This window comes from Leptonotus elevatus, chromosome 6 (assembly GCF_054856555.1).
Source record: "Leptonotus elevatus isolate MCC_2025b chromosome 6, RoL_Lele_1.0, whole genome shotgun sequence".
Lineage (NCBI taxonomy): Eukaryota > Metazoa > Chordata > Actinopteri > Syngnathiformes > Syngnathidae > Leptonotus > Leptonotus elevatus.
This window is the reverse complement of record NC_141244.1, coordinates 16,810,735-16,836,131: the sequence shown is the minus strand read 5'-3', so window position 1 is coordinate 16,836,131 and position 25,397 is coordinate 16,810,735. Positions and strand designations below refer to the sequence as shown.

The window sequence follows — 25,397 nt, the reverse complement described above, 5'->3', positions numbered from 1 at the left end:
ATTTTTTTTTTTGGGGGGGGGGGGTCAACTTCTGACTTTACGTGTTTTTTTTCTTCACCTGGCTGTTATGTTGGGGTTCGTTTTAAATGCTGACTGGAATCACAAGAATTCTGCCTTGAAGCAAAATGTAGTCACGTTGGGGGAACGTGAGCGCGAATTGAGTTGTCCCTGTTGCTAAATCAGCTTGGAATAGAATGGAAATTAGTCAAAAAGAAAAAGAAAAAAAAATCACACCGATTTTCTTCCTTGTTTTTAATTGTACAATAAAAATCACATTTTGTACACATTTTATTTGTATCCCGAAAGATCATCACTTTTCACTCTTTCAAGTTATACGGTGACTTTGAGTTGAACAGAAACTAGACACTTGTAGTAAAAAGTAAGACAAGAAAAGTTGTTATGACTTCTTCCTATCCTTTTGAACAAGGTTTCATTTATTTTATTTTATATATTACGGAATCCAATGTTCCTTTCTACCTTTTTTTGTGTTTGTAATCAACATGTTGAGTAAACAAGAAAAAAAATTGCTGCCCACGAAAAAAAAATTTCCGGCATTTTGGGTTGCCTGAAGTCGACTGAAGTGTCCTCTAGCGCTTGCACTTGAAACAAACAAATGGACGACACACGTTGCCTTCCATAAAAATCCAGTTTGCGGGCCTTGTACAGGTGGGCGGCGGGGGGGGGGGGGGGGGGGGGGGGGGGGTGCCATCTGGGGTTTGGTCCTGGTCCGATGTGTTAAGTTCAGAAGTGGCCGAGCTGGGGCTTAAGAGCGGGTGTATTTGCCCCAGATGTGAAGCATGAAGACGGAGGCGATGAAGAGCAGGCTCATCACCAACACGGGCACTGGGCCGCTGGCACAGCAAACACACAAGGCGTCAGTTGGAGTAGCAACTCCCAATACAACATTTTGTCTCATAGTGAATGGATGGTCAGGATGTATTTGTTTGTTTTTTTGCAGCTTCCGTGTTTAAAAACAGTCCCCCTGACATGCACCAGCTGTGAACAGAGAGGATCTAGTTTTTGTTTTTTTAAGTGACTATTTCGTGCTAAGGAAGCCAACCTGATTGAAATCATTATCATTGTTTTCTATGACATGAAAGGAGCCCGATGGAAAGCTGTCAACAGTCAACAGCGCAAACACACGGTGCCCAGGTTGCAAAAGGAAATTAGCACATTTCCAACCCAAAGTATGTACTGTACTTCCAAGCCGCAAATTGTTCTGTCTAGTTCACCTAGTCTCACCTGCGCAATTCTACATGAGAACAGAGTGTAAGAGCGCCAGACGGGGTGTGGTTTCACTTTTGCAATAACAGACGTTTGGATGAGTCATATACCTAAATGGATGCGCGTTTCACATAATCCGAAAGAAAATAATGTTCATTTCTGTTATTTATGTGAAAGTTGCAAAAAAAAGTACATCCCAGAATAGGGCTGTGCAATTAATCGAAATTTTATTACAATTATTATACTTCACAATTACAAAATCAGCATCATCTTAAAAAAAATATCTATTAATACTAACTTTGAGCAGAGTTGTTGAAATTCATTCATTAGCACCTTTTTTTGATTTTTAAAATAACAATTTTCATAAATTTTGTTTCATCCAAAAGGAACTTGCATAATTATAGTGTTTCAAAGAATTTGATTTGTCTTAATATTTTTTTTTACCTTTAAACATTTTCTTGTTTTGTACCCAAAAATAAATGATCATCATAATCATGATTTCAATTATTACCAAAATAATCGGGATTATCCCAATGGGGCAATAAACCAAAACAAAAAAGCACCATATTGTCCAACTCGATGTTACAAATTTAAACCAAGCAATATCGCCAAAGTCCGGCGCCTCAAATGGACTTTGGACTACTAGGGCCAATACCAGGCCTTATTTCAAGGTATCGGTACGCACGATGGCAGCCGATACCAGTACTGGCCACCCCCTTGTGGCCAGTTCCCAGTCAGGAACTAGGAATAAGAAGAATGGACAATTGCTATTCATTTCAATTCAATTTTAAGGAAAAATGTTACATTGTCATTATTTTTTGAGGGGACATTTTATGTATCGCTACTTGCTATCGGTGATTACTCATGAATCGAGTACTCATACTGGTATCAAACACCCCTCAATACTAACAAATTCTCTTACAGAACAGATGATTGACAGGCATTTTCTAATGGCGAGTGGTTTTAATTTATTTTAGTGCTACTACATACATACATAGACTAACTTTTTAGCAACGTTTAGAATGGCGCCAGTGTGCGCATGCACAATGCGTGAACTGGTTTTGAAATTGAAACAACTTGGTCGTCAACCAGCAGCACACAATGCGTTGTGTTCAACTCTGGAGGTTTGCCTGTACATTTCACCAGCAATGTAGGGTTGGCCCATAATTAAATTGTAATGGTTTGAACACTACCAATTATAGAAAGCAGATACTTTTTGTATGACTGCCTGAAAAAGTGTCAGCCCTCAAAGTGCACGCCGGCGACCGTGCAAACAAATGTGGTCGCTGCGAACTTTTAAATGCTTTCTCATTAGGTTTCAAGTGCGCCGGAGAGTCTTCGAGTCGGGCTGGCTCATTTTATTGATGAGCCGCTGACACCAGGAGGGGCTCTCAGCTCTGAAGGAGGGGACTGGTTTGGGGGGGGGGGATGCATCGCCATGCCAACCGCCTCCTCCATCTCTCGCCCGCCCCCCGCCCCCGTCAGAAGGCTGTAATTGAGTTGACCTTTCAGAGGGGATCCTTTAATGAAGCTCGGCGAGCGGTGTCTAGCGCGGGAACAAACGCGCACTCGATATACAGCGGCGTACGAGGAGTGTGCCCTCCTTCGACGCCGCAGACACACACTCGATAAGCAGCGCGGCGCTATCGATCAACCGCCGCCGCCGCATGCGACCAGGAGATGGGATGCCTTTTTTTTTTTTAATAATAATGGGGAGGGGGCTTAACGCGGGATAGAAAGTTATCTGACTTTCCTGCCTAATTTCCATCCCAAGTGTTGCATAAAACATTGCAAATGAATATGTTGGATGCATGTGGTTGCAGCTTTTATGACAACATACTTACACTTTGAGACCTGGCGAGTCCTCGGTATAAAAGCGCCACATTCCGCCAGTGCCGGCCGATCCAGTGGTCCTGCCACCACTACGGGTACCGCTGCTGGTTGCTTTCCTGTGGAACACACAAATGCATGTGTATGAACGCTACTTTTGCACAGTAGTTGTGCACATTCGTTTACCTATCCTGGCAAAGTTTTTGGAGGATATAACTGAACGAGGAAAAATTTTTGGGGGCGCATTTGAACAAAAGCACTAAAAGTTTCGAAATGGTCGCACCCTAGTAAACGGGTATTTTTGGGAAAATGCCTTAATTTTAAAAGACAAAAAAAAACAAACATGTCACACAACTAAAGATGTTTTACGGAATTAAGTTAACAGAATTTTTTTCCCTCCAAGTTGTACAATAAATTTGTATTTTAAAAGGCATAATTTTGCAAGAATATATATATATATATTTTTTTACTAACAGGGAAAATTTAATGAGTTTTCTTTATTGTTATGCTTTGTTAAATAATTTTGCTATTCTGAAATGCTTTAATGCTTAATTTGAATAATTCTAAGAATAACGTTTTATTACTATCAAAAAGTCATTAATGCGACCGGAAATATCATTTGTACCAAGAATTATATAAAATTGTACGGAGGAAAAATATTTTTAAATGATGATAGTCATATTCATAAAAGTAACCAATGTTTTGTCACAACATAAGGATAAAAAATTTCTCCTTTAAAAAAACAGAAGAAAAGGTTTTCTCTGAGAACAATACTTGTCTTTATTTTTATTAAATAAAAAAATACATAAAAAAAATACAACTGAGCGGCGTGGCTCAGTGATAGAGTTGTCGTCTCCCAACCCAGAGGTTGTGGGTTTGATCCCATGCCATTGTGACCACGTCAAAGTCACCCCCAGTTGCCCCTGATGCTGCGTCATCATTAGTCGAACGTAAAAAGCGCTTTGAGGGCCTTGTAAGGTGGAAAAGCGCTATATAAATGAAGTACCATTTACCATTTATTTTTTTGCTATTCACAGCAGTGGGTTACAAATTTAATCACGTAATTCGATTGACTCCCGTCTCCCCTTTCGGGTGTCCTTAAGATAACTTTGTAATTAAAAAGCCTTATTTAATAAAATGAGAAATCACACCTGTTAGTCCGATCAGATTGGGTCTTTGGTGCAACATGTCATGTGATGGAAATTATTAAGTTATTCATGAAGATGCTGATTGTCATGGCTGAACTGATCTGGTATTTTAATCTACTAGGAAAATAGATTGATACACTGAGGTGGTTAAAAAGGCGTCCGTCTCCATTATGTATTTGATCGGCGGTCAATCAGGTTTTTGAACATGGTGTTTGTGCAGGAGATGACTATTGTTTAATTCATGTTGAAAAAAAAACAGCTTTAAAGTGCAACTTAATGAGTTTTGACAATAAATTCCAACTTTGTGTCATTTTCACAACCGCCCCACCTGTTTAGAGCTTTGCTTCAACAATCACTCATGTCGGTATGATTTATCTGGGTACTTTTCAACTATTGTGACTTATTGTAATCTTATGCGTTTACCTCTGTCTGACCGTGGAGCCTGCTGCACGGGGGGCCACAGTCTTGCTGGGGGAACGGCTAGACGCCCCAACATTGGTTGCACTTACTGCTGGTCCAGGCTGAGAGAAAGACAGACAGTTATATCGGCAATTCATTACTCTCATTGGAATAATGAGCTACTAACATTAGAAGCAAGACAAGGCAGTGCTATAAACTCATCACATTACTAAACCCACTTTATATCTACTTGCATAAACAGCCTCTTACATATGTATCATCGTGTGTATTTCATTATTTAAGCTTAATGTTAATGAATAGATGTGATATGTTGTTGATGGGCAAGCCACGTACACAAATGTTGAGGTAAGGCTAGCACGCGTGCTAACAGATAGCAAAACGCCGATATGTTTTTATTGCGCCGCTTACTTTCAGCGGGACAACTACAAGTGCATGCTGTATTGTCTTACCATTTTTGTTTTATTTGTGTTGGTGCGAGCTGAGTCCCCGGGGTTCTCTTACAACGGCGATGTCCACTTCCAAAGAACGATCAGCTCTGAATGGAGTAGTCCAAACTTGAGAAGGGACCCGCAACGCTGACGCTTGTCAAAAAAGGACACGACTGCAAAATCCTTAGGACCCGTAAAGGTGCCGATAAAGATGCCTGTCGTTAAGATAACGTTCGACATAAAAATGAGAAAACACGTAGCATAATACACGAGTTTATGTTCTTTTTTTTTTTAGTATCATATAATGTACAAATATTTTATGCGTTATCGTGCATTTTATAATATTATTAAGCATGTTTTATGCATAGGCTGAATAAAGAATCTCCCCGCTTGTGGGTGACGTGTCTTCTACGGGACGAATTATTGTGAATGAGGAAACTAGCGCCATTTTGGCTCAAGCAGGAAGTTCGGTTTGCTTAATTTAGCGTATGAATTTAGAGCCACTATGGCGGCAACGCGCTTGTGTTTCATGACAGAGATTCTGACAGAAGCACCGTGTGGAGCATAATCACAGGTCTCCAAAGTTGAATAAGATAACAAAAGGTAAACGCTCTGATGTGTAATATTTAATATATTCGTTGGACGGAGTTCGCTTTTAAAAAACATCATGCATTTATATTACGTAAAGTATAGTTGTTGTTGTTTATAGCAATGCAGGCAGGTTGTACACTGTTAGTAATGACATTTGGGTTTACATTTACACTAAAGCATAGCTGTGGTTGTAATTGTTATGGACATATTTATCCCTAACTGTTCATTGTTCATCAGTTTAGTTGTGGCATTCATTGAAGTCATTAAAATGTTTGTTTACTGCTCATTAAGCCTGTTTGACACAATTAACACGGAAGTATCTTAAAACACAGACGTATTGTTAAACCATAGGGGTTGTCAATAATATAGCTGGGATACATTTTACTTTTGGTGACTTACAATGAAAACAATCATCCTAACGGCTTTGTATTTTCTTCATGTAAAGTGCTTGTCTGTGTCTGAAGCTTTTTAAGATAGTAATTGATATTAGTCTGTATTTGTGTATCTATGTATGTCCAGGATGGTGGCGGTGGTGTTTCTGCATCCAGACCTTGGTATCGGTGGAGCGGAGCGTCTGGTTGTCGATGCTGCTGTTGCCCTCAAGTCCAAGGGATGTAATGTCCAGATCTTGACCGCCCACTATGACCCGACCCACTGTTTCTCTGAGACCCTCGACCCAGACCTACCTGTGGTAAGCAAGCATTGCGTAAATCGTGCATAAAATGTTCGTATTTAGTTGTACAATCCTGATTTCTTCCTCCTCTGCTTCTAACAGCTTTGTGTGGGCGACTGGCTGCCCACCAGCGTTTTGGGTTACCTCCATGCCGTGTGCGCTTACGTGAGGATGATCTACGTGGCTATCTATTTGGTTTTCCTCAGCGGTCTGGAGTATGATGTCATTTTTTGTGATCAGGTGAGGGACATTTTTTATTTTGGGACATTTGACGTGGTCTTAAGACTCGAGGCAAGTTAAATGGTTTTGTTAATTAAAATGCTTGTTTGATCGGCAGATCACCAGCGCAGTCACCTTCGGAACCTTATTTCACCTTTATTCACATAGCACTCCATTGTAATTTTCTATGTGAATGGAGCTTGTGTTTCTTGAGCTGCATATATAGGGTTATAAGTACACGATTGTGTTTATTTTTAAATCCCACCCCAGGTGTCCGTGTGTATTCCAGTGTTGAGGCTATCCCGTCACAGAAAGAAGGTTTTATTCTACTGTCACTTCCCGGATCAGCTGCTGACTCAACGGAAATCAGCCCTCAAGAAGGTTTACCGCGCTCCCATTGACTTCCTGGAGGAGCGTACCACTGGCATGGCTGATATGGTACGTCACACGCTCAGACTTGTCTCGCTTATGTGTTAAAATTTGCTCCTGGTAAAAAATAAAATAAAATTGGGAGTGACTACAAAGTGCTAAACTTAATAAAAAATGTAACAAATATAAAATGAATATGTAGTGTTTGAGTAGTTCAGCATTTTAATAAGTTCAGGAATGCAGCTTCCATACAAATACAATTTTATCTGTAGATTCTTTCAGGGAAACGCGGATGTCTGTTTGGTAAAAATGTGATATTTATCTCTAAATGTGGTGCACAGCTGATAGAATAGCATTGATTTGCTGGTATTGTCATTGCCATAATGATAATACAGTACTGCATAGTTTTTATATATATATTTAAAATTATTATGATTAATGTTATCGTTATCATATTGTTGAATAATCTTGAACGTTTTGTAATATCAAAATCATACTGAACTGTGTATTATATATTTACTTATGTGACAACAATCTTGAAATGAAGGAAAAAAAGGATTACTAACACCAATCTTACGGTGATGTTGGAAGTAAACATCTGGTCATGATCAAAGAATCAGCAAAGCTCCCCCTCAGGCGATTATGAATCTTGTGGCTACGTTTTGGGTTCATTTAACCATTACCTAATGAGTTATGACGTCTGGACAAGTCACAAGGCACCATATTAATTTCATAATTCATTTACTTATCTGAGCGTGATTCCAAAAATTTCATAAAATAACATGTAGCCTGCCTCTTAAACAGGATTTTGTTTTTTGAGGTGACAATAAATAAACTAGCAGGCATGGTATCACTAAAATAAGTATCAGGAAAATAGTAAAATCTTCATGTAATAAATAATTATATTACGTCCTTATGGTCGAACTGAAGTAAAATGGCACTGCAGGGGGACTAAAGTGGGTGCCAACAGCCACCAGCATTCACAATAAAAAGGGAGAAGGAAAGAATGACCAAATCACTTCACAAAATACCTAAATAATGTCCTCTACTCAATAGCTTTAATTGCTCAGTATAGTGCCCACCTCCCCTACAGCCAAACGCTCCGACCTTTTGAATGATATGATTTCACTCCGGTCCTGTAGATGGCAGTAATGTGAACGATAGTTTGAATACCAAAAGCCACATATCGAAGGTTTTATCACCACAGCTTCATCTATTGAACATAGTAGGGAATGATGATTTTTGACTGGCTAACTAACTACAGTAGCACCTTGATCTAGCTCAGAACTCAGGTTACGTATGCATTAAAATAGTTCTACCCATGAAATTAACTGAAAAGCTACGGATTTGCGGCTTTCAGTCCCCAGACCAGCATCCCACTAAAAACAAACGCACGTTTTTGTTCACGTAAAAATTCAAAAATTAAAGATAGCACTGTATAGTGGACCCCAGCACACTGGCAGATTTCTTCTTTTGCACGTTTTTCTTCACGATTTTATTTTATTTTATTTTTTTAAGATAGCTCTGTATAGTGGACCCCAGGACACTGGCAGATTTTTTTTTCTTTTATAAATTGCGCGTTTTTGTTCATGTTTTTTAAACAAAATATAGGACTTTATAGTGGACCTCAGCACACTGGCAGATTAAAAAAATAATAATTATTGCACGTTTTTGTTCACGTCTTCTTTTTTTTTAACTGTATAGTGTACCCGAGCACACTGGCAGATTTTTTTTTTTCAATCTATATATATATATATTTTTTACATTTTAGATTTATTTATTTATTCAGGTGGGACAACCCAGTTTTTTTTATTGGCAGCTCATCTATGCTTATTAATTTAGGATTAAAAGCCCAAAAAAATCACAAATGCATTTATAATGGCGTCAATTATGTGCGGATTTTTGCAAATTAAACATAATAAAGGTTCATGTAAAGAAATTGTTTGTTTTTTATAACGTAAAATCAAGCCAAAAGTCGCGCCCATACATACGCACTGCAGTATTTGTGTGTTGATGTGCCCTAGTGAGTTCACGTTGCTCTACATTCCAGTTCTTTAAATTCTCAGTATTCTTTCAGTTCCCTAAAGCAGCAGCATCTGAATTTCGTTGGTGACAAAACATTTTTCAAAATTCAATCAGGCGACAGTTCATAACTTGAAAAGCAAATCACCAATTGGGGCACTCTCAAGTCAAGGTACCGCTGTATACTATACATGTAAATACTGCAATGTTTGGTCCTCCTGATGCAACTTTACTTGCATGTAGATTCTGGTAAACAGCCAGTTCACCGCAGGGGTCTTCAGGGAGACCTTTCAGAGTCTCAAAGGCGTCCAGACAGACGTCCTCTATCCCTCCCTCAACACGCACACCTTTGACCAGCCACCCACTGAATCGCAAGGCCTGTGGGGGCTGCTCCCCGAGGGAATCTCCCACCTGTTCCTCTCGCTCAACCGATACGAGCGCAAGAAGAACCTGGGCCTGGCCCTGCGGGCCCTGGCGGCGCTGAGGAGCGGGCTCCCTCCGGGCCGCAGCGCGGGCGTTCACCTGGTGGTGGCGGGGGGCTACGACGAGCGAGTGAGCGAGAACGTGGAGCACTACGGCGAATTGAAAGAACTGGCGTCGCAACTCCACTTGGAGGACTGCGTGACTTTCTTACGCTCGCCCTCGGACTCCCTCAAGGTGGCGCTGCTGCGGGGCAGCCACGCCGTGCTGTACACGCCCAGCAGGGAGCATTTCGGGATCGTTCCCGTCGAGGCCATGTACTGCTACTGCCCCGTTATCGCCGTCAACTCCGGGGGACCCCTAGAGAGCGTGGCGGACGGCGAGACGGGCTTTCTGTGCCAGCCCACGCCGGAGGCCTTCTCCAAGGCCATGGAGAGGCTGGTGATGGAGCCGCAGCTCCGCAGGGACATGGGACAAGCTGGCAGGAAGAGGGTGCGAGATAAATTCTCTCTTCAGGCCTTCTCGCAGCAGCTGCACGGATACATTGTCGGCCTTAGCCAGTGACATCGGGGTTTGTTTGTTTGTGGGGAGGGGGCAGGTTGTGGTCACATGATCGTTTGGGCGCTGAAGTATTACAAGGATTTAAGAGGACAATTCATCAGCATTCTCTGGGAAGCGTTGCTGAGGAACAACCTTCTCTCCCAATTATGAAGACAATAAACTGTTTCCATACTTTGCTGGTCTGTGTTCGTGTCGCAGCGCGGCAACCAAAAATATTGATTAACACCGAGAAATGTTTCTTTCCCTTTTTAGCCATCTTTATTAGTGGAGGAACGCAGTTATCATCCGACAGTACACGCAGTCCTAAATCAATAAACGGGATGCTTTCCTCCACTTCCTGTCTGCCCAGAGCTTTTTCTTTTTTTTTTTCTCCCAAAGACGCTGGCCCGCTCCGTGACTCTTGCTGCTGCACGGAGGTTATTAGCAGATGATAGAGAGTGTTTGGCTTCATTAGAGGTCTGGCTGGTGGGCAGTATGCCGCTGTCTAGGTCATTATCAAGGAGGAGAATAGCAGAAGGTCACCGTGTCTGCGCAACGGCCTCCTCCGCTCGTCTACTGTATGGAGATCTTCTTATTGACATTCCACAAGTCTTAATAAACTACACGACACACACAAAGTTTGTCCAGCCGCTTTGTTGCAAAGTTTTGTGCGCCTTTATTGGGGTTTGGAGAGCCGACAAAGTATGTCCTTTACTGTCAGCGCATATTTGAAATCCTGTTTGCGCAGTAAAGGCTTTTATGGTGCTCGTTAGTCTGAGAAATAAGCAGATGTGAGAGCTTATGTTTCCGTCTCCGTGCGCTGCTGCATGATCAGTTGGAGAGTTTGGGTCGTGTTCAAGTGCTCGCCGTTCATTTCCTGGAAGGGAATCTGCAAAGACAAACAACAAAATGTTAACCTGGGTCTAAAAAAAAAAAAAAACGATAAATCAAATTGATTTTCCTTTCCAGAGCCTGATATTGATTCATGAAACCATACATTTATTTTTTAAATAATAATAAAATAAAATAATAAATTATTTTGTGTGTTTTGCTTTAAATGTACTGTAATTTAAAAGTGCTTTCTTTCATAAAACCTGACTTACCGTCAATGTTTTGATTATAACACTTGTTACTTTAATTAAGAAAAACAAACAAAATCATTTGACCAGTTACTGCCTTTACATAATTTAACTTGGAATTCAATGTTTGTGGATTTTTTTTTTTTATCATGTCTTTGATATTTGAGATAAATTGATGTTCTATAATAATCTAATAGAATTGAATCGAATCAGAAAAAAATCCAATTGAACTCATGTGAATCAAAACCGAACCGATTCAGGAAATTAGCATCGATACCCAGCCCCAGTGGTGAACTTCCTTTTATGCCCGCGTGACATAACGCATGCACGATTGGTTGTCGGCGCGACTCAAACCATACCTGCGTGCACACGGCTCGGCCGTAGCGAACAAACGTGGCGAAATGCTCGCTGTTGAAGTTGACGAGGTCGTACTTGAACTCCTGATGCAGGAACGTCTGACAGCGATGCATCATCTGCTCCATGATGGACGGAGCCAGCTGGTGCTTGTCGTTGTTGACCCGGATGCGGGTTCCCGCCGGCACTCTGATGTCAGCGATGGGCTGAGAGGTGATGGTGGTCTTCTTCAGAACGCTGTCACCTTTCGACCTTGGCATCATCTGCTGCATGAGGCTGCGGCACGCTTTCTGAGTCATGTTCTCGTCTTTGGGGTAGAAAAGGAAGGTAGAATGACGGTAATTTAAAAAAAAAAATGGCTTGCTTACTGTCGTTATGCACAGAATGTAAATGCGTGTTTTAGTCTCTCACCTCCCACTCCAAAATTAATCACATGACCGTGTCCCATATAAACTCCCCATAGAGACACCCCCAGCCACGGGTGCGCAAATTCTACCAAGTCTCCAATTTCTGCTGTGGATACACTTTTATCCATCTGCAGAGGAAAATGATTCCAATCAACAGAAATGTACAGAAAATGGGACTTGAACCTTGACCCTCTAGTTCCAAAGCAAGTCCTAACAGATGAGCTTTGTACCTCTCAATGTTTCTAATCTTAACCTCTCTCATCACAGATTCCCGTATAGGAATGACACTATAAAACATTCATCTTTATACAAATTGATTTCATAAAAACGCACCTGTCGCCATCGGATTTGAGAAAGGACACTGCCCCATGTTGTCTTTCGATCCATCGTGCATCCGCTGAGGACAAGCGAGTAACAAGATGATTATTTAATGCCGTGATCAGTTTGTATTATGATGGGACACGCCTTTGTTATTTCCAGATGCGGCCAGAAGATAGGCTGCTTAATATGTTACTTATTAAATTATGATGACATATTGTACAAGTTCAACTGCTGTAAAATTCTTGTCCAACGTGAAAAAGCAAACGGAAAAGATTTGATTTTGATTTCTTCCAATTCAATTCACTTCAATCCGATATTGATGAATTATGGAACATCAATTCTTCTATAAATATCAAGGACATGATAAAAACTCAAATAAAAAACCTCTTCAAACATTAAATTCCAAATACATTTTTGCGGAAGCTGTAACTGGTTGAATTATTTAGTTTATTAATGAAAGTAACACGTGTTATAATCACTTAAATGTTACATAAACATTGACATCAGTATGGATGAGATGAAAATGCTTTCATAATTCTCATTCAATAATTGTATATATAAATTTAAAAGATTCTGAATTGTCATAAAGTGCAATAAGTCAGGTATTTTGTAAATGTAAGAAAATACTTTCAAATTCCTGTGAGTAGTAAATAGTAGGATACAAAAAAAATTGGCCTTTAAAACTCTATTTTCTTGTGAATTTATGAGAAAAAGAGATATACTAAATAATCAATTTGTGGTTTTATGGATCAATATCAGATACGATAACTATCACAATATTAACGATACAATAAGAATCGCGGTATTGTGGGTGATTGGCATTAGCGTGGGTCTTCAACGTAGGTGGCCAAAAAATGCCTAATTAAAATTAAGCTGCACAAATAAACTAACCACCAGAGGGTGCTGGAACTGCACAAATGGAAAACAACCTCACCTTTTTATTAACAGATGTGCGGCAGCGCTTTTAATATCGCAATATCACGATATTGCTGTCATCGTTACATCCCTAGTAAAAACAAAAAAAAATAAAGTAATACATTGCACCCAATTTTGATTGAATCAAAATATATTGGATTAAAACTTAAATATAGATTGTCTCTATATAAAGTTAAATGCTAATTAACAATGAACGTACTGTACTGGATTAAAAGCCGTAACGTAACATAATGCGCAGTTCGTCATTTGAACCTTATATTCAGTGATTCTTTTTCATACCTCTAGAGGGAGCCCACGTACCACTTGTGGTCCTTTTACCGCACTTTGAGAACCACTACACCATCACCATAACGCAGTCATTGAATTAAAAAAATGTAAAACATAAGGTGCATTCAACTTGACATGTTTTTCTGTATTGTTTCGGTAACAATAGTTTTGTACTTCTTAACGAACAAATAACCCAACATTTACTCAAAACTAAAAAAAAAAGACTTTTGAAGAAGAAAGTGAGAGTGGGGGAGCAGATAGTGGGGCGGCGCGGGTGCCCGCCTGGCCTCCCGCTGCCCTGTGGTGAGGTTCTTATTGAGATGACGGCGTGTCTGAGTGACAGCGATAACCGGCACCTAGCCGCCACCGGCTGCCACTCACCGTTTAATTAATTAATGAGACCGCGGGCTGGCTTTTCTAATTCCAACCATCCGGCAGGGCTGTGCATGCGCGCATGATAGGCCGGGAATGGTGAGGGGCGTTTTCGCTCGCGAAGACGTATGTGCGGCTCGTGGCTCTGTATCGGGGACCTGCTCCCCTTGTTAGTGTTGGACTACTAAATATGCGGAGAATATTTTTACTCTGACTTTTAATCACGCGTGATGATTGGGAGTTAATCATGGGCTAAATGAAGATGATGATGATGATGATGATGAGAACTACAGGGTTACTACATCAATTCTTGCTCCCACTTTAATAACCAGGTCATGGACTCATGGCCCAGAAAAGACTAAACACCCTGCAAGTTAGGGAAAAGGTGCTTAGAGCAGCACGCATGCTTCATTATTAAGAATGAGGTCGTCTTCTAAAGGGAAAATTAACAATCTTTTATTTGTCTCCTTTGTTTTTCTACTGGACGCCGTAAATAACACAAACCCAGTTAGAGCCTAATAATGAAAGGAAATCACTTCACAAATCATGTTGAGAACATTTTGTGAGTTGTTGTGGAACACGGAGCTTAGATTGTTGATCATTCAGCGCATTAAAGTAAGTCTAGCGTGCGATTTGGAATTCCATAAAATTCTCAATTAAAATATTCCTCAAAATACAGTGTTAAAACCTTGGTCAAAAAGTGCGGAGAGTCCTTGTCAAGTGCAAATAAATGTCTTGGAACTTTGGCATTCTACAGAGACTCTGCTAAATTTGAATGATTAAAAAAAAAAAAAAATTACAAAATTATGCTCCAAAATCATGAAAAAGGGCTTTTCCACATAGCAACAACGAGGCGCTCTATGAGCAGCCATGCCAGCGTGTAACCCCTGCCCTCATCGTGTTCTTTCAAGTCGGACTTCCTCTTTAATTTTTTTTCCCGATCCCCTCTTTGACCTTTCTCTGCATGCATGACTAGCACACACTCATGACCAACAACGAGGCACTCTAAAGCAGCCACGCCAGCCCGAAGCACCGGTCTACTCCCTTTTTGAAAACAAAGAAATCCCTCCTTTTCACTGTCTACGTTTTAATCTGCATGGTGTGCGTGCACTCATGGCCAACAACGAAGCGCTCTAAAGCAGCCATGCCAGCAGTCTGTCGGAAAGGAGGATACACTTTGACAACCTGAATGGTTGAATGTGCTAAAATACAATCTGATCTTTATTTATAGATCTCTCTCTATATATGAATGTCTTGGAAATGTGGCACTCTACAGAAAAGAGTGTTAGCAACTCTGCTAAATTTCAAAATGAGGCTCCAAAATAACGAAAAATGGCTTTTCCACATGGCAACAACGAGGCGCTCTAGAGCAGCCATGCCAGCGTGTAGCCCCTGCCCACATCAGGACTGCAAGTCGGACTTCCTCTTTAGTTTTCCCCCTCCCCTCTTTGACATTTCTCTGCATGCATGACTTGCGTGCACTCATGACTAACAACGAGGCGCTCTAAAGAAGCCAGGCCAGCCCGAAGCATCATTTCACTCATTGGCTGTCAAGTTTGACTTCTCACTGTTTATGTCCTTATTTGCATGGTGTGTGTGCACTCATGGCCAACAACGAAGCGCTCTAAAGCAGCCATGCCAGCAGTCTGTCGGAAAGGAGGATACACTTTGACAACCTGAATGATGGAATGTACTAAAATAAAAGCTGATCTCTATTTGTATTCACAGCTCGTCTTTTAAGAGCTATTTTTTTTCCCGTGCAAAATATTTGTAAATGATAAATTTCACACTTTACTGCCCCTGTAAATTATTGAAATCTACTATAAACGTTACATTTGTGCACCTCTTCCACTCGCAAAGACAAACCCGTCTCAGATGCTGATATCACGCAGCAAAGGAATGATTTACTGCTGCTAAATAAAAGTCTATGCTGTGTGAAAGATCACAATAAAACATTTATGATCTCTGATAGTGGAATATTTTTACATAGCGGAGCTTTTACAGAAATAGCTTTATGGCCGTGCAAGGAGAAACATTACGACGCGTTCTGGCTTGTATGTTGCAGTTTAAACCGTCGTATAGCTTTAAGATTGACCTCACAGTAGCTCTCTTCATAAAAGTAGTTCTTATTTTACAAGGGAATCCATTCAGTGCAACAAAGAAGGCAACAGCTAAACACTGTGGAAATGAAATGGATGGAAGGTATGCTTGCAGTGTGCATGCACCTTTTTAATCTGTTGATATATTTATTATCTCTTCACTAGCACACACTTACTTATCAGCCACGAGGCGTCAAAGTTCATTTCATTATTTAACACTTTGACATCTTGCCGACACAAGACAACTGGCCCGGGACAAAGTGGTGAAATGATTATTTCAACAACAAAAGATATATAAATCAATTGCATGATACTGTATATTCACAGTTTTCTTTTTTCCTTTTTATTAAGACACTTTTCTTGCTAATTATTGTCTGTTGTGGATGTCAATGATGTAAAACTACTCAATTTAAAGCAAAATGTCCCCCTAAGTAAAATCTGGCATAAGAACATGGAAATAATAATTGATAGTTTTTTAAAATTAATAATTAAACCTTTTTTTTATTTTTTACTTTTACAGTTAACAATGTTAAAATTCCACTCACCACCAAATTACTTACTTAGGAATATACTGTAATGAGTTTGAAGTAAATTTACACTTAAAGTGGAAGTCAACCTTAAACATTTCTTGACAATAATATGTTCTATGTGATCTAACTAGACTAAACATGACATTTAGATTAATATTACATTTGTGGAATGCGAGCAAAATCCAGCCATTTTTAAATCCATCTCATTGAGCGGCCATTTTGCCCCTTGCCGTCAACTGAAGACGACATCACAGTTGCTCGGTGCTCTGGCTACAACCAATCACAGCTCACCTGTTTGCTGAAGGTGAGCTGTGATTGGTTGTTACCTGAGACCTGAGCAACTGTGATGTCATTTTCATTCAACAGCAAGTGGCAAAATGGCCGCCCTCTGATATTGATCAAAACTGCTGGATTTTGCTGCTAAACTCATATTCCATGAACACAACATTAACCAGAATAAAGTATTTAGACTAGTGGGGCTGCATAGAACATATTATTGTCAAGATTTTTTTTTTGTTGACTTCCTATTTAATGGATACAAAATTGTCAAATTAGCATAATTTAATTTGATGAAAATAAATCCATGGTATTTGTTTTTTGTCATGTATTTAAAACAACCACATAACTTTGTTTTTAAGTCCAACTAACACATAATAGGAACTGGCATAGACGCGCTAAGAAACGGCATCTATAGTGGTGGTGATTATAATCCTTATACTCACATAATCCAACGCTCACATATTATGCATCTTCCAAGAAAATGACAATTACTGCTGTTACTGAGTCACTGACAGTAGTTGTCAAAGTCTTCTTCATTTGTGTCTGCATGCCTTTACTTTAGAGTCATGCATGCCAAAAGAAGCTACAGTGAATTTAGGATGGAGGCTGGAACGGATTAATGGCAATTCCATTCATTTAATGGGGAAAGATGATTTGAGATTTGGATTTTGATGTTTTTATTTGCAGATGTGGCCACGGAATAAATTACAAACACATAGTCACAGGGATTCAACCACAATACTATAATAGCTTTGTGACAGTGTTCATATTCACAGGTACCTAATGTGACTCCAATGAGTGGAAGTTATACACACATAAACATCAACATTGATACCTGGACATCTTGTCTCCCTGTCTGCAATTGTGAAAAAAAGTGGCAGAGTGATGAGAGTGTGTGTGTGTGTGGGGGGGGGGGGTTACTTGGCAAACTTCCATCTCTCATTTTGCCCGTTAATCTGCTGCAAATCAGTCAGTCACGCCGGCTTTAAACAAACACATTAACATTTGCGAGCGCTTGCTAACGACCACTCACGCGCGCACACACGCAACCTGTTTAGCATTATTCTTTTTGTCCTCCTATTTATTGTTGGCCCGAGGTGTGCACGTGTGTACATTTTTGGGTCCGCATACATTCACACCCTGCGCACCTGTGGCCCAGTAGCTTCTCACAAACCGCAGGTGCGACACCACACAGCTGGCTAACATTCTCAGGGGGGTGGATGTCAATCATGATGTGTGTGTGTGTGCGTGTTTGTGTGTGTGTGTGTGTGTGTGTGTGTGTGTGTGTGAGAGAGAGAGGGACACAAAAAAGACAATACCCGTTTGATTGCTGATGCAAGTATGCTTTATATTTGTGTGTGTTTGTGTAAGCAGTGGCCGCCGTTTACATCCTGTTAGATTGAGCTGTCAGTCGGCAGGCAGCAGATGAAGATTAATGGGGCGAGCAAACAATAAGAGGCTGGCAATGATCATGAATATGCTAATGGTCGTTATCCATACACACGCGTGTGTACAGTGTTAGCGAGACGGGAGGTGAAGCAGGTTACACTTCTTCTCTCGGGATTCGCACCCCCCCCAAAAAAAAGCAGGGTGATGGACAGGAAATTGGGGGGGGAGGAGGTGTCCCGTGTGTTATGTTTGGCTTGAGGGTCTCCGCGAGTGAGTGACATGATTGGTGTTGCGTTCAAATGTGTGTGTTTCCAAGCGTCTGATTAAGACTACAGGGTGTAATGAGAGGCTGATTATGAGGAGAGAGAAAAAAGCAATAGATGGACAGATCTATTCAGTGTAAGGATGATGGGATTCTTTGTTGTCTCGTCCCATTTAGGTGTTCCTCAGGGGTCCGTTCTGTGGGCGCATCCATAAAAAAAAAATTAAAAAAAACAGCAAAACCTGATTTCTCTCTCCACACAATCTCCATCTGGGTCACCTGTCGTCCACTCCATCACCTGAGTACCCCCCCCCCTCCTCCAATGGGAACCATTTGAAGGGGGGTGGGGGTTCTCTGACCTTCCCCGTCCTTTAAACACAAATACACACCTGCATTCCCGCACTTTAGCGCCACCCATCCTGATGGAGAGCGTCATTTGCGCGCGGCGCTGGAAGTGGTTATGATTGGCGCTAATGAGCTCACAGGGGAACGCCCGGAGAGAGCGGGGGGGGGGGGGGGGGGGGCGATGTCGGATGCGACTCTCAGGAGGCTCCCCGCCGAGCTGAGGCCCTTCCTTCTTGGGGGGGGTGTTTGCGACAGTCCCACTGGTCATTATACGCTCGTTGTGCTGAGTTGGTTATCGTTGCCCACCTTGGACAGGGGTAGTTAAACACTTGGATGTTGAATTACATCAGTTATGAGGCCAAGGTCACTGGTTGCGGAGCATTAAACACTCTGCTAGGGCACCGATGTAGAAAAACACTGAGTGGAAAGTGTGTGTGTGTGTGTGTGTATGTGTGACAGTGTGTTTCTTATTACCATGCATCATGCGTCGGCGTTGTCCAGCAGCCTCAGCCTTGACGCCGTGTTCGAGGAGGGGGGGGAGTTATAGATTACTGTCTGGAGCGGGCAGGGGCCAAGGGAGCCGCCGGGGCCCGGACCTGAGCACTGTAGGCTGGCCGCGGCGATCTGCTCATCAGCCTGTCTCTGGAGGCCGCCGAGCTTAACCCGGAGCAAGGCTCTGATTAACCAGACTAATGACGCTGAGGCCCCCAGCTCCCACTTCTCAACACTATAATCACTGCTTCCGGCCCCCCGGCCAGTCACCGTGTCTATATGGAGAGAGAGCCGGAGCAGTGTCTCAGCTTAATGGTTAAGTCCACTGACAACACGACTTTTAAGACAGGTGACCACGTTCGCTAACATAAGGGACAACCTGGCAACATGAAGTGTTTTAATACAAAACAATACAAAAATAGAGCGCTGTATTACTTACATAACTTTTTCCAAGTGCCAATTGTATTGTTTTATTTAGATTTTTCCCGTACCTGGAAAACTCCAGTTCGACATCCACAACTTTGCATATTTACAGATTTGTCTAGGAACCTATTCTTCGTCATTCGCTGTAAAATATTACTTAGGTGCCGTTTTGTGGCATCTTGTACTCTGGGTCAACAATAACCCAAATTGAGTCCAAAAGAAACCAACCCAACTTTTTGGGTTAATCATTAAAAACCAACAAGTTGGGTTAAATAAATAACGGGTTCAATAAGTCACCTAGAAAGCTAGCAACAACAACAAAAATCCAAAAATGGTTTTGTTTTTGGTTGTCAAGATGAATTAACACACTCTAGATCAGGGATAGGCAAGTTCGGTACTTGAGAGCCGCAGTCCTGCATGTTTTCGATGTCTCCTGCCCCCAACCCATGTGTTTCAAATCATCAGCTCATAATTACGTTGTGCAGGAGCCTCTCAGCTGTGTTCGAGGAGGGAGTCATCAAAAAACATGCGGGACTGCGGCTCTTTATGACCGAACTTGCCTACCCCTGCTCTAGATACAGCTGGGTCGAAAATAACCCAATTTGGGTCAAAAGCTTGTTTAATCCACGAGTGTTAATTTCGTCAAAGAAAACTAAACAAAAATAATTTCGTCAACACATTTTTCACCGGACTAAATTTAGACTAGACTAGACTAAAACCCTCATTCATAAACAATAACTGGGACTAAGTCAGTATGCATTTTCGTCAAATAATGAAGACCACAGTAGCCGCTATACTACGGCCCCTGTAATTGTTTGTCAAGTTGTTTTACATCAAAAAGATGCGAAATGTTTTTATGTGAAATAGTTTTAGATGTGAAATGTTCAACATTATCTGCTAACAAAAAAATATACAGAGGTAAAATAATTGTCCTGAGTAAAACTAGACTAAAATGTTGACAATTTTTGTTTACTAAAACGAGACAAATACAATTATGTTTTCTTGGACTAAAATAAAGACTAAAATGCTAGATGTATAGCCGGCTAAAAATTGACTAAATAAAAACGGGATGAGGTTGACTAACTATGTTAAAACTAGCAAGCATGATTGAAACTGGACTAAAACTGAAAATGGCGGATAAAATTAACACTACAATCCACTACTTTAAAATATTACTAAGGTGCCGTTTTGTGGCATCTTGTACTCTAAAAACAGCGGGGTCAAAAATAACCCAAATTGAGTCAAAAAGAGACCAACCCAATTCACTACTTGGGTCAATTTGAAAAAAGTTGTTTTATTTTTTTATTTGACTAATTAAAACAACCCAATTTTGCGAAGTTTGTACATAACAACCCAAAAAATTGGGTCTAATTGACCAAGTAGTTGATCGTCCATTTTTTATTGGGTTATTTTAAGCCCAACTGTTTTTGGAGTACACACAAAACCCCAAAAATTGGATTGTGGATAAATCATTGGACCCACATTTTTTTATTTATTTAAATGAATAACCCAAAAAGTTGGGTTGGTTTTCAGTTGACTCAACTTTGACCCAAGTTGGGTTTTAAATATAGAATCCAAAACTTTGGGTCGGTCTCTTTTCGGCTCAGTTTGGGGTAGTTTTGACCCAACTGTTTTTAGAGTGTGTTGTTACGTTTATTTAGTAATATGCGTAAATGCCAAAGTCAAGTTTTCTACCATTTGTGTAAAGTACTACGACGCATATTTGTTTGTGCATTATTGCTAATGTGAAGGTGGTTTGTGTTGAATTACTACCGAATGCAGTCGTTTATGTGACATAGCTTTATGCTTGCGTACATGCTCGATGAGAAGAACGGCATTGATGGTATTGTAAGTGCTTTATTGCCATCTTGCGGCATCTCTATGTAATTACAATCCCCGTGTTTTTGCATTAAGTGATAACCAAAGGTGCTGCCGGGTGAAAAATAATGTCGCGTTGGGCCCACCATAATGCCACATATTGAAAATATTCGTTTGTGGAGCTTCTGTCAGTCACGGGCCCTGAGGTTGGTCAGCACCCTTCGTCCCCTTTGGTGCTTTTGACAACTGCCATTGCTTGAAGTGCTTTGTGGACAGGCAAAGTCTTTGTAGCAAAATGTGCACACAAACTCAGGCTCCTCCTCCGCTCTTTCATCTGGCATTTTTCTTCAAAGTTAACTTTACGTCACTCAATGCGTCCTGTTGTCTGTATTCCAAAAATCAGGCTACTGAGAAATGAGTTACTCGGAGTAACGTGTGTGATCAAATGTTTTTGATACCGCGTATCCTCATTAGGGTCGTCGGTGCGCTGATAGATGATACACATAAAAAGCACACGGGGGGCTGCTTTTGTCCCTATTTTGCATCTGGTCAACCAAGGACGTCAAATGTTATCTGTAATCTTTTGTTTTTAAGATTGTCCTTATAAGGTTATCCTTTGGTCTTGGCTGTTAAGAGGGAATTTGTCATGATAATAGGGTCCAAAAACGAGTCGGGTCCAACACATGTGTTGAATATTTACGATAAAGTCGACTGCTCGCGAGCTTCTTCGACTCCATAGTCTGCGACATGAACGGAATGCAGCAATCAAAGAAGCGCCGTGAGTGCCGAGCGAGGGAGCGGCAGGAAACCTGAACAAAAATATGTCCTCTACCCGTTGGCAGGAAGTCTTTTTCAAAGACACGTCGAAATGCTGCCGCCTCCGGTCTTCCTCAGAAACATTCATCAACCATCGGCACATACTCGGAAAATATCAGCTCATCTTCATGTTTGTGAGATCACTTGCGGTTTTGATGAGAGCTCTGGAGACAAACATTCATACATAGGTGTCAAAATTTGGACAATTTTGAGTCTTCAACAAAGTTAACAGTAAAGTGTTTTTGGATTGTGTGTTAAATAGGTAATCATTTTTTATTTTGTCATTTAAATCTGTTTAATTGTTATTATTTTTGTTTTTTTGCACAAATTTGCCGTTTGGTTGAAGTGTTGTAGTGCTAGTTAATCCAGTCCAGCATCATAAAGTGCTTTAATGTGAACTATTTCATTTTTTTTTATCAAGCATAAGTCTTACATTAGGTTTAACATATTGATTACGAATTGTAGATGTAAAAAGTCTACACATGTATTTTAAAGCCAGACAATTTGTGATATAAAAAAAAATGAGACCAAGTTGAATCTTTCCTAAATGTTGTTTTTCACCATTCATGTGACCTGTATATAACCTTAAGTTATATCATAACAAGTGATGTGTCTCATTCAAACTCAAGTTCAATGAATGGGAGTCAGCAGCACACGTTGGTAAGTGCTTCTGAATAACACACAATTTATTTATTTTTGCTTTCGAGCAAACCCCCGAAGCTTTACTGCAACAGGGATATTTAGAACCACTCATAATTCACACTCAAGTCAGCTGAAGGGAAATAATTTGCCCATGATGTGTTTGAGAGATTTTGTTGTGGACCGGTGACACAAAAGGTTGAACTTTATGGCCAAAATGCAAATTGCAAATATAACACTGTCTCATCACGAGAGAAAAAACATTGAAGCGTTGTGATAGCAATATCATGCAGTGGGTCTGTTTTTCAAGTAGACAAGGTGGAGGGAATTATGAACAGTTCCGGATAGTCCCAAACAATCAGGCTTGAAGTCTCACCTGAAGTTGATTGTACAGAGTTGAACTAGACAGATATGGGGGAAAAAATGACATTTACACAGCAGTGACATTTACACTATGCATATTAATGACCTTAACTGCATGTAACTTGTTAATTCTAAATACAGCCACAGTTATAAGGGGGTGTGCACACTTGTGCAACCACACTATATCAATTGTTTATTTTTACTCCCCCTTTTTAGAAATGTATTTTTTCCAATCAAGTTTGACAGCTCACTGCTTAAACACCTGACATTTCAACAGGGGTGTGTAGACTTTTGATATCTCTTAAATGGTCCATTTTCGACCTCAAAGATGGTATTGCCTGTGTAGGAAATCCAACCACATTTCTGTGAGCGCCGGTTCGAGCATGACAGGGCTGATTTAAGTCAAATGTTACGCGTGCATGCGAGTGAGCCCGTGGACGTGCGCCAGCGCATTTGAGCGTGTTTACCGTGTGATGATCGACGTCTCATCTGCGCCGTCCTTATCACCAAAGCAAACATTTGACTGGCGATGGAAGCTTTCAGCGCTCGCGCCCGCACGCATCCCGGCGGAGAAAGTTCTCCAAAGCCGATGATGATGTATGCAAAGCAGACAAACACGCAGCAACCTTTGCGCTATCGCAAAGCGCTGCGATGGCAGGTACGCCTTTGTCGGCTGCCGAGCTTTGAAGTGGCTTTGAAGGCGGGGCATGCCAACAGTGCTCGTTGTCCCGTGTGATGAAAGTGGGCCCTGACACATCCTAAATGAAGCCCCGAGGGTTGCGGGGGCCCGCGGCTGCATCACAGGCCTGCCTCGTGACTGCTGGAGGGCTTGGCGGGAGGACGAGGAAATAGCTGCGAGGAGAGTCGATAAGTGATCTGGTCTCACTTGCGTTGGAGACGCAATGAGGAGGGAGGACGCCCGTCGGATTTATTGTCCGAGCCCTGTGAAAGAAACAAAAGGTTCAAGTCTTCCATCATATCACAGGGACACGTATTATATGGGATGGATATATGAAATGAAAAGGACACATAAAACAACTGTTAATGTTGAAAGCTGTATGCTGTGTATGCTGCAAACGCATATTGACGCAGTCTTAAAATAATCACTTATGTCATTTTTTCAGATTTTCCATGAAACAAAAAAAATTATGATTTGCATCATGAGATGATTTAGACAAAAAAACTGACTCTGCTGCCACCTCCTGGCCGTTTTTGTTATAACTACCATTGCTTTAAGCTTTCTCTTCAGTTCAGAGGCTGCATCAAAGTCTTCTGTAAGCTCTAGCATTAAAAAACAATTTTAATGTATAAAATATATTTTGGGACCATGGTAATATTTAAAATAGAACATATTTTTACGTTTTGGGGAGCAAATGAATTAAGAGGGTGACGATATGGCACATGGACCACGGGCTTCTTATTTGACCTTTTGGTGACCTCTGGTTTAGTTGCACTGTATTATTATTGCCTAGTTTGTTTTCTCAGAGTTGTCAAATTTGTTTTTGTAAAAAAACAAAAAGCATTCTTGTATATAATTTTTCTAAAAAAGTGACATGTTTCTTCTTTCATTAATTGGTTAATCCTTTTTTTTAGAGTATTGGTAGAGAGTAGTAAAATAGTACAATGAAGACTTTCGCATTTCATTTCTATGATATCAACCAATTTTTCATGAAGAATCACAACTTTTTCTTGTAATTCTTAGAAATAGAAAAGTGCACTTTCATCGCACAAATAAAAACATGAAAAAGGCAGCAATAATTGTACAATAGAAAATCTTTTTTTTTTCCTATTTATTGTGAGTTGCCATCAGCTAACAACCTGCCCTGTGCAGCCACACGTAATGAACACTGCTACGCTCAATAAAGTTCAGAAACAGTCTAAACATTTTCCATCTCTAAATGTCACCAGTGAACCAACATAAGGTAAAAGAAAATTCACAATTACTATGCAATGTCTCTTCTTAAGGCTGGTCGAAACCTTCGGACCATCCGGGCCTAGCCGCACATGTCCAGAGCGACATTTTTTTTTTTTTTTGCATCGTACAAGTTGTGCGAGCTGATGGTCAAGCAGATGACGACTGCAGGCGTCCACTCAAAGCAGCCCGTGTATTTGAATGGATCTGGCGGCCATTGTTGTGCTGTCACCGAGTCGTCTGTCAGGCCCAGGAGACGCCGCTGACATTTAGCAGGCGGGCCCACCATCACCACCACCGCCGCCGCCGCCACCTCATTGTCTCTCTCTAGTTCTCACACACACTCTCTTTCCCTGTCACTCTTTCACTGTGACGTGATGTGCAAGGAAAGGTGTGTGAGCAGTTGCGTT

At 40.9% G+C, this 25,397-nt stretch overlaps 3 protein-coding genes across 9 annotated transcripts in view; 1 reads left to right on the top strand and 2 right to left on the bottom strand.

Annotated features, from left to right (window-relative positions):
- alg2 (ALG2 alpha-1,3/1,6-mannosyltransferase) overlaps window positions 1–10,543 on the top strand; it is a 72,256-nt gene extending 61,713 nt beyond the window's left edge. For 6 of the 7 annotated variants that reach the window (XM_086077979.1, XM_086077977.1, XM_086077976.1 and 3 more), the window contains 4 exons: window positions 6,161–6,332; window positions 6,417–6,554; window positions 6,804–6,971; window positions 9,168–10,543. In XM_086077979.1, the coding sequence (XP_085934105.1) occupies window positions 6,162–6,332; window positions 6,417–6,554; window positions 6,804–6,971; window positions 9,168–9,908 (1,218 nt within the window). In that variant the 5' untranslated portion in view covers window position 6,161 and the 3' untranslated portion in view covers window positions 9,909–10,543. Of the gene's footprint in view, window positions 1–5,540; window positions 5,654–6,160; window positions 6,333–6,416; window positions 6,555–6,803; window positions 6,972–9,167 lie in introns of those variants that run through there. The other variant, XM_086077973.1, reaches the window with a different exon arrangement.
- On the bottom strand, window positions 238–5,228 carry sec61b (SEC61 translocon subunit beta). Its single transcript, XM_086077322.1, has 4 exons — window positions 5,072–5,228; window positions 4,626–4,723; window positions 3,069–3,173; window positions 238–851 (listed from the first exon to the last, which is right to left on the bottom strand). Exons 1-4 carry the CDS (start codon window positions 5,072–5,074, stop codon window positions 764–766), a joined length of 294 nt encoding a protein of 97 aa, XP_085933448.1. The 5' UTR covers window positions 5,075–5,228; the 3' UTR covers window positions 238–763.
- Window positions 10,544–10,683: 140 nt separating the features above from the next.
- LOC147172311 (phospholipase A and acyltransferase 1-like) lies at window positions 10,684–12,111 on the bottom strand. The gene is made up of 4 exons (XM_086077981.1): window positions 12,058–12,111; window positions 11,729–11,852; window positions 11,323–11,624; window positions 10,684–10,773 (listed from the first exon to the last, which is right to left on the bottom strand). The coding sequence occupies exons 1-4, from the start codon at window positions 12,109–12,111 to the stop codon at window positions 10,684–10,686; spliced, it is 570 nt and encodes a 189-aa protein (XP_085934107.1).
- Window positions 12,112–25,397: the final 13,286 nt, after the last annotated feature.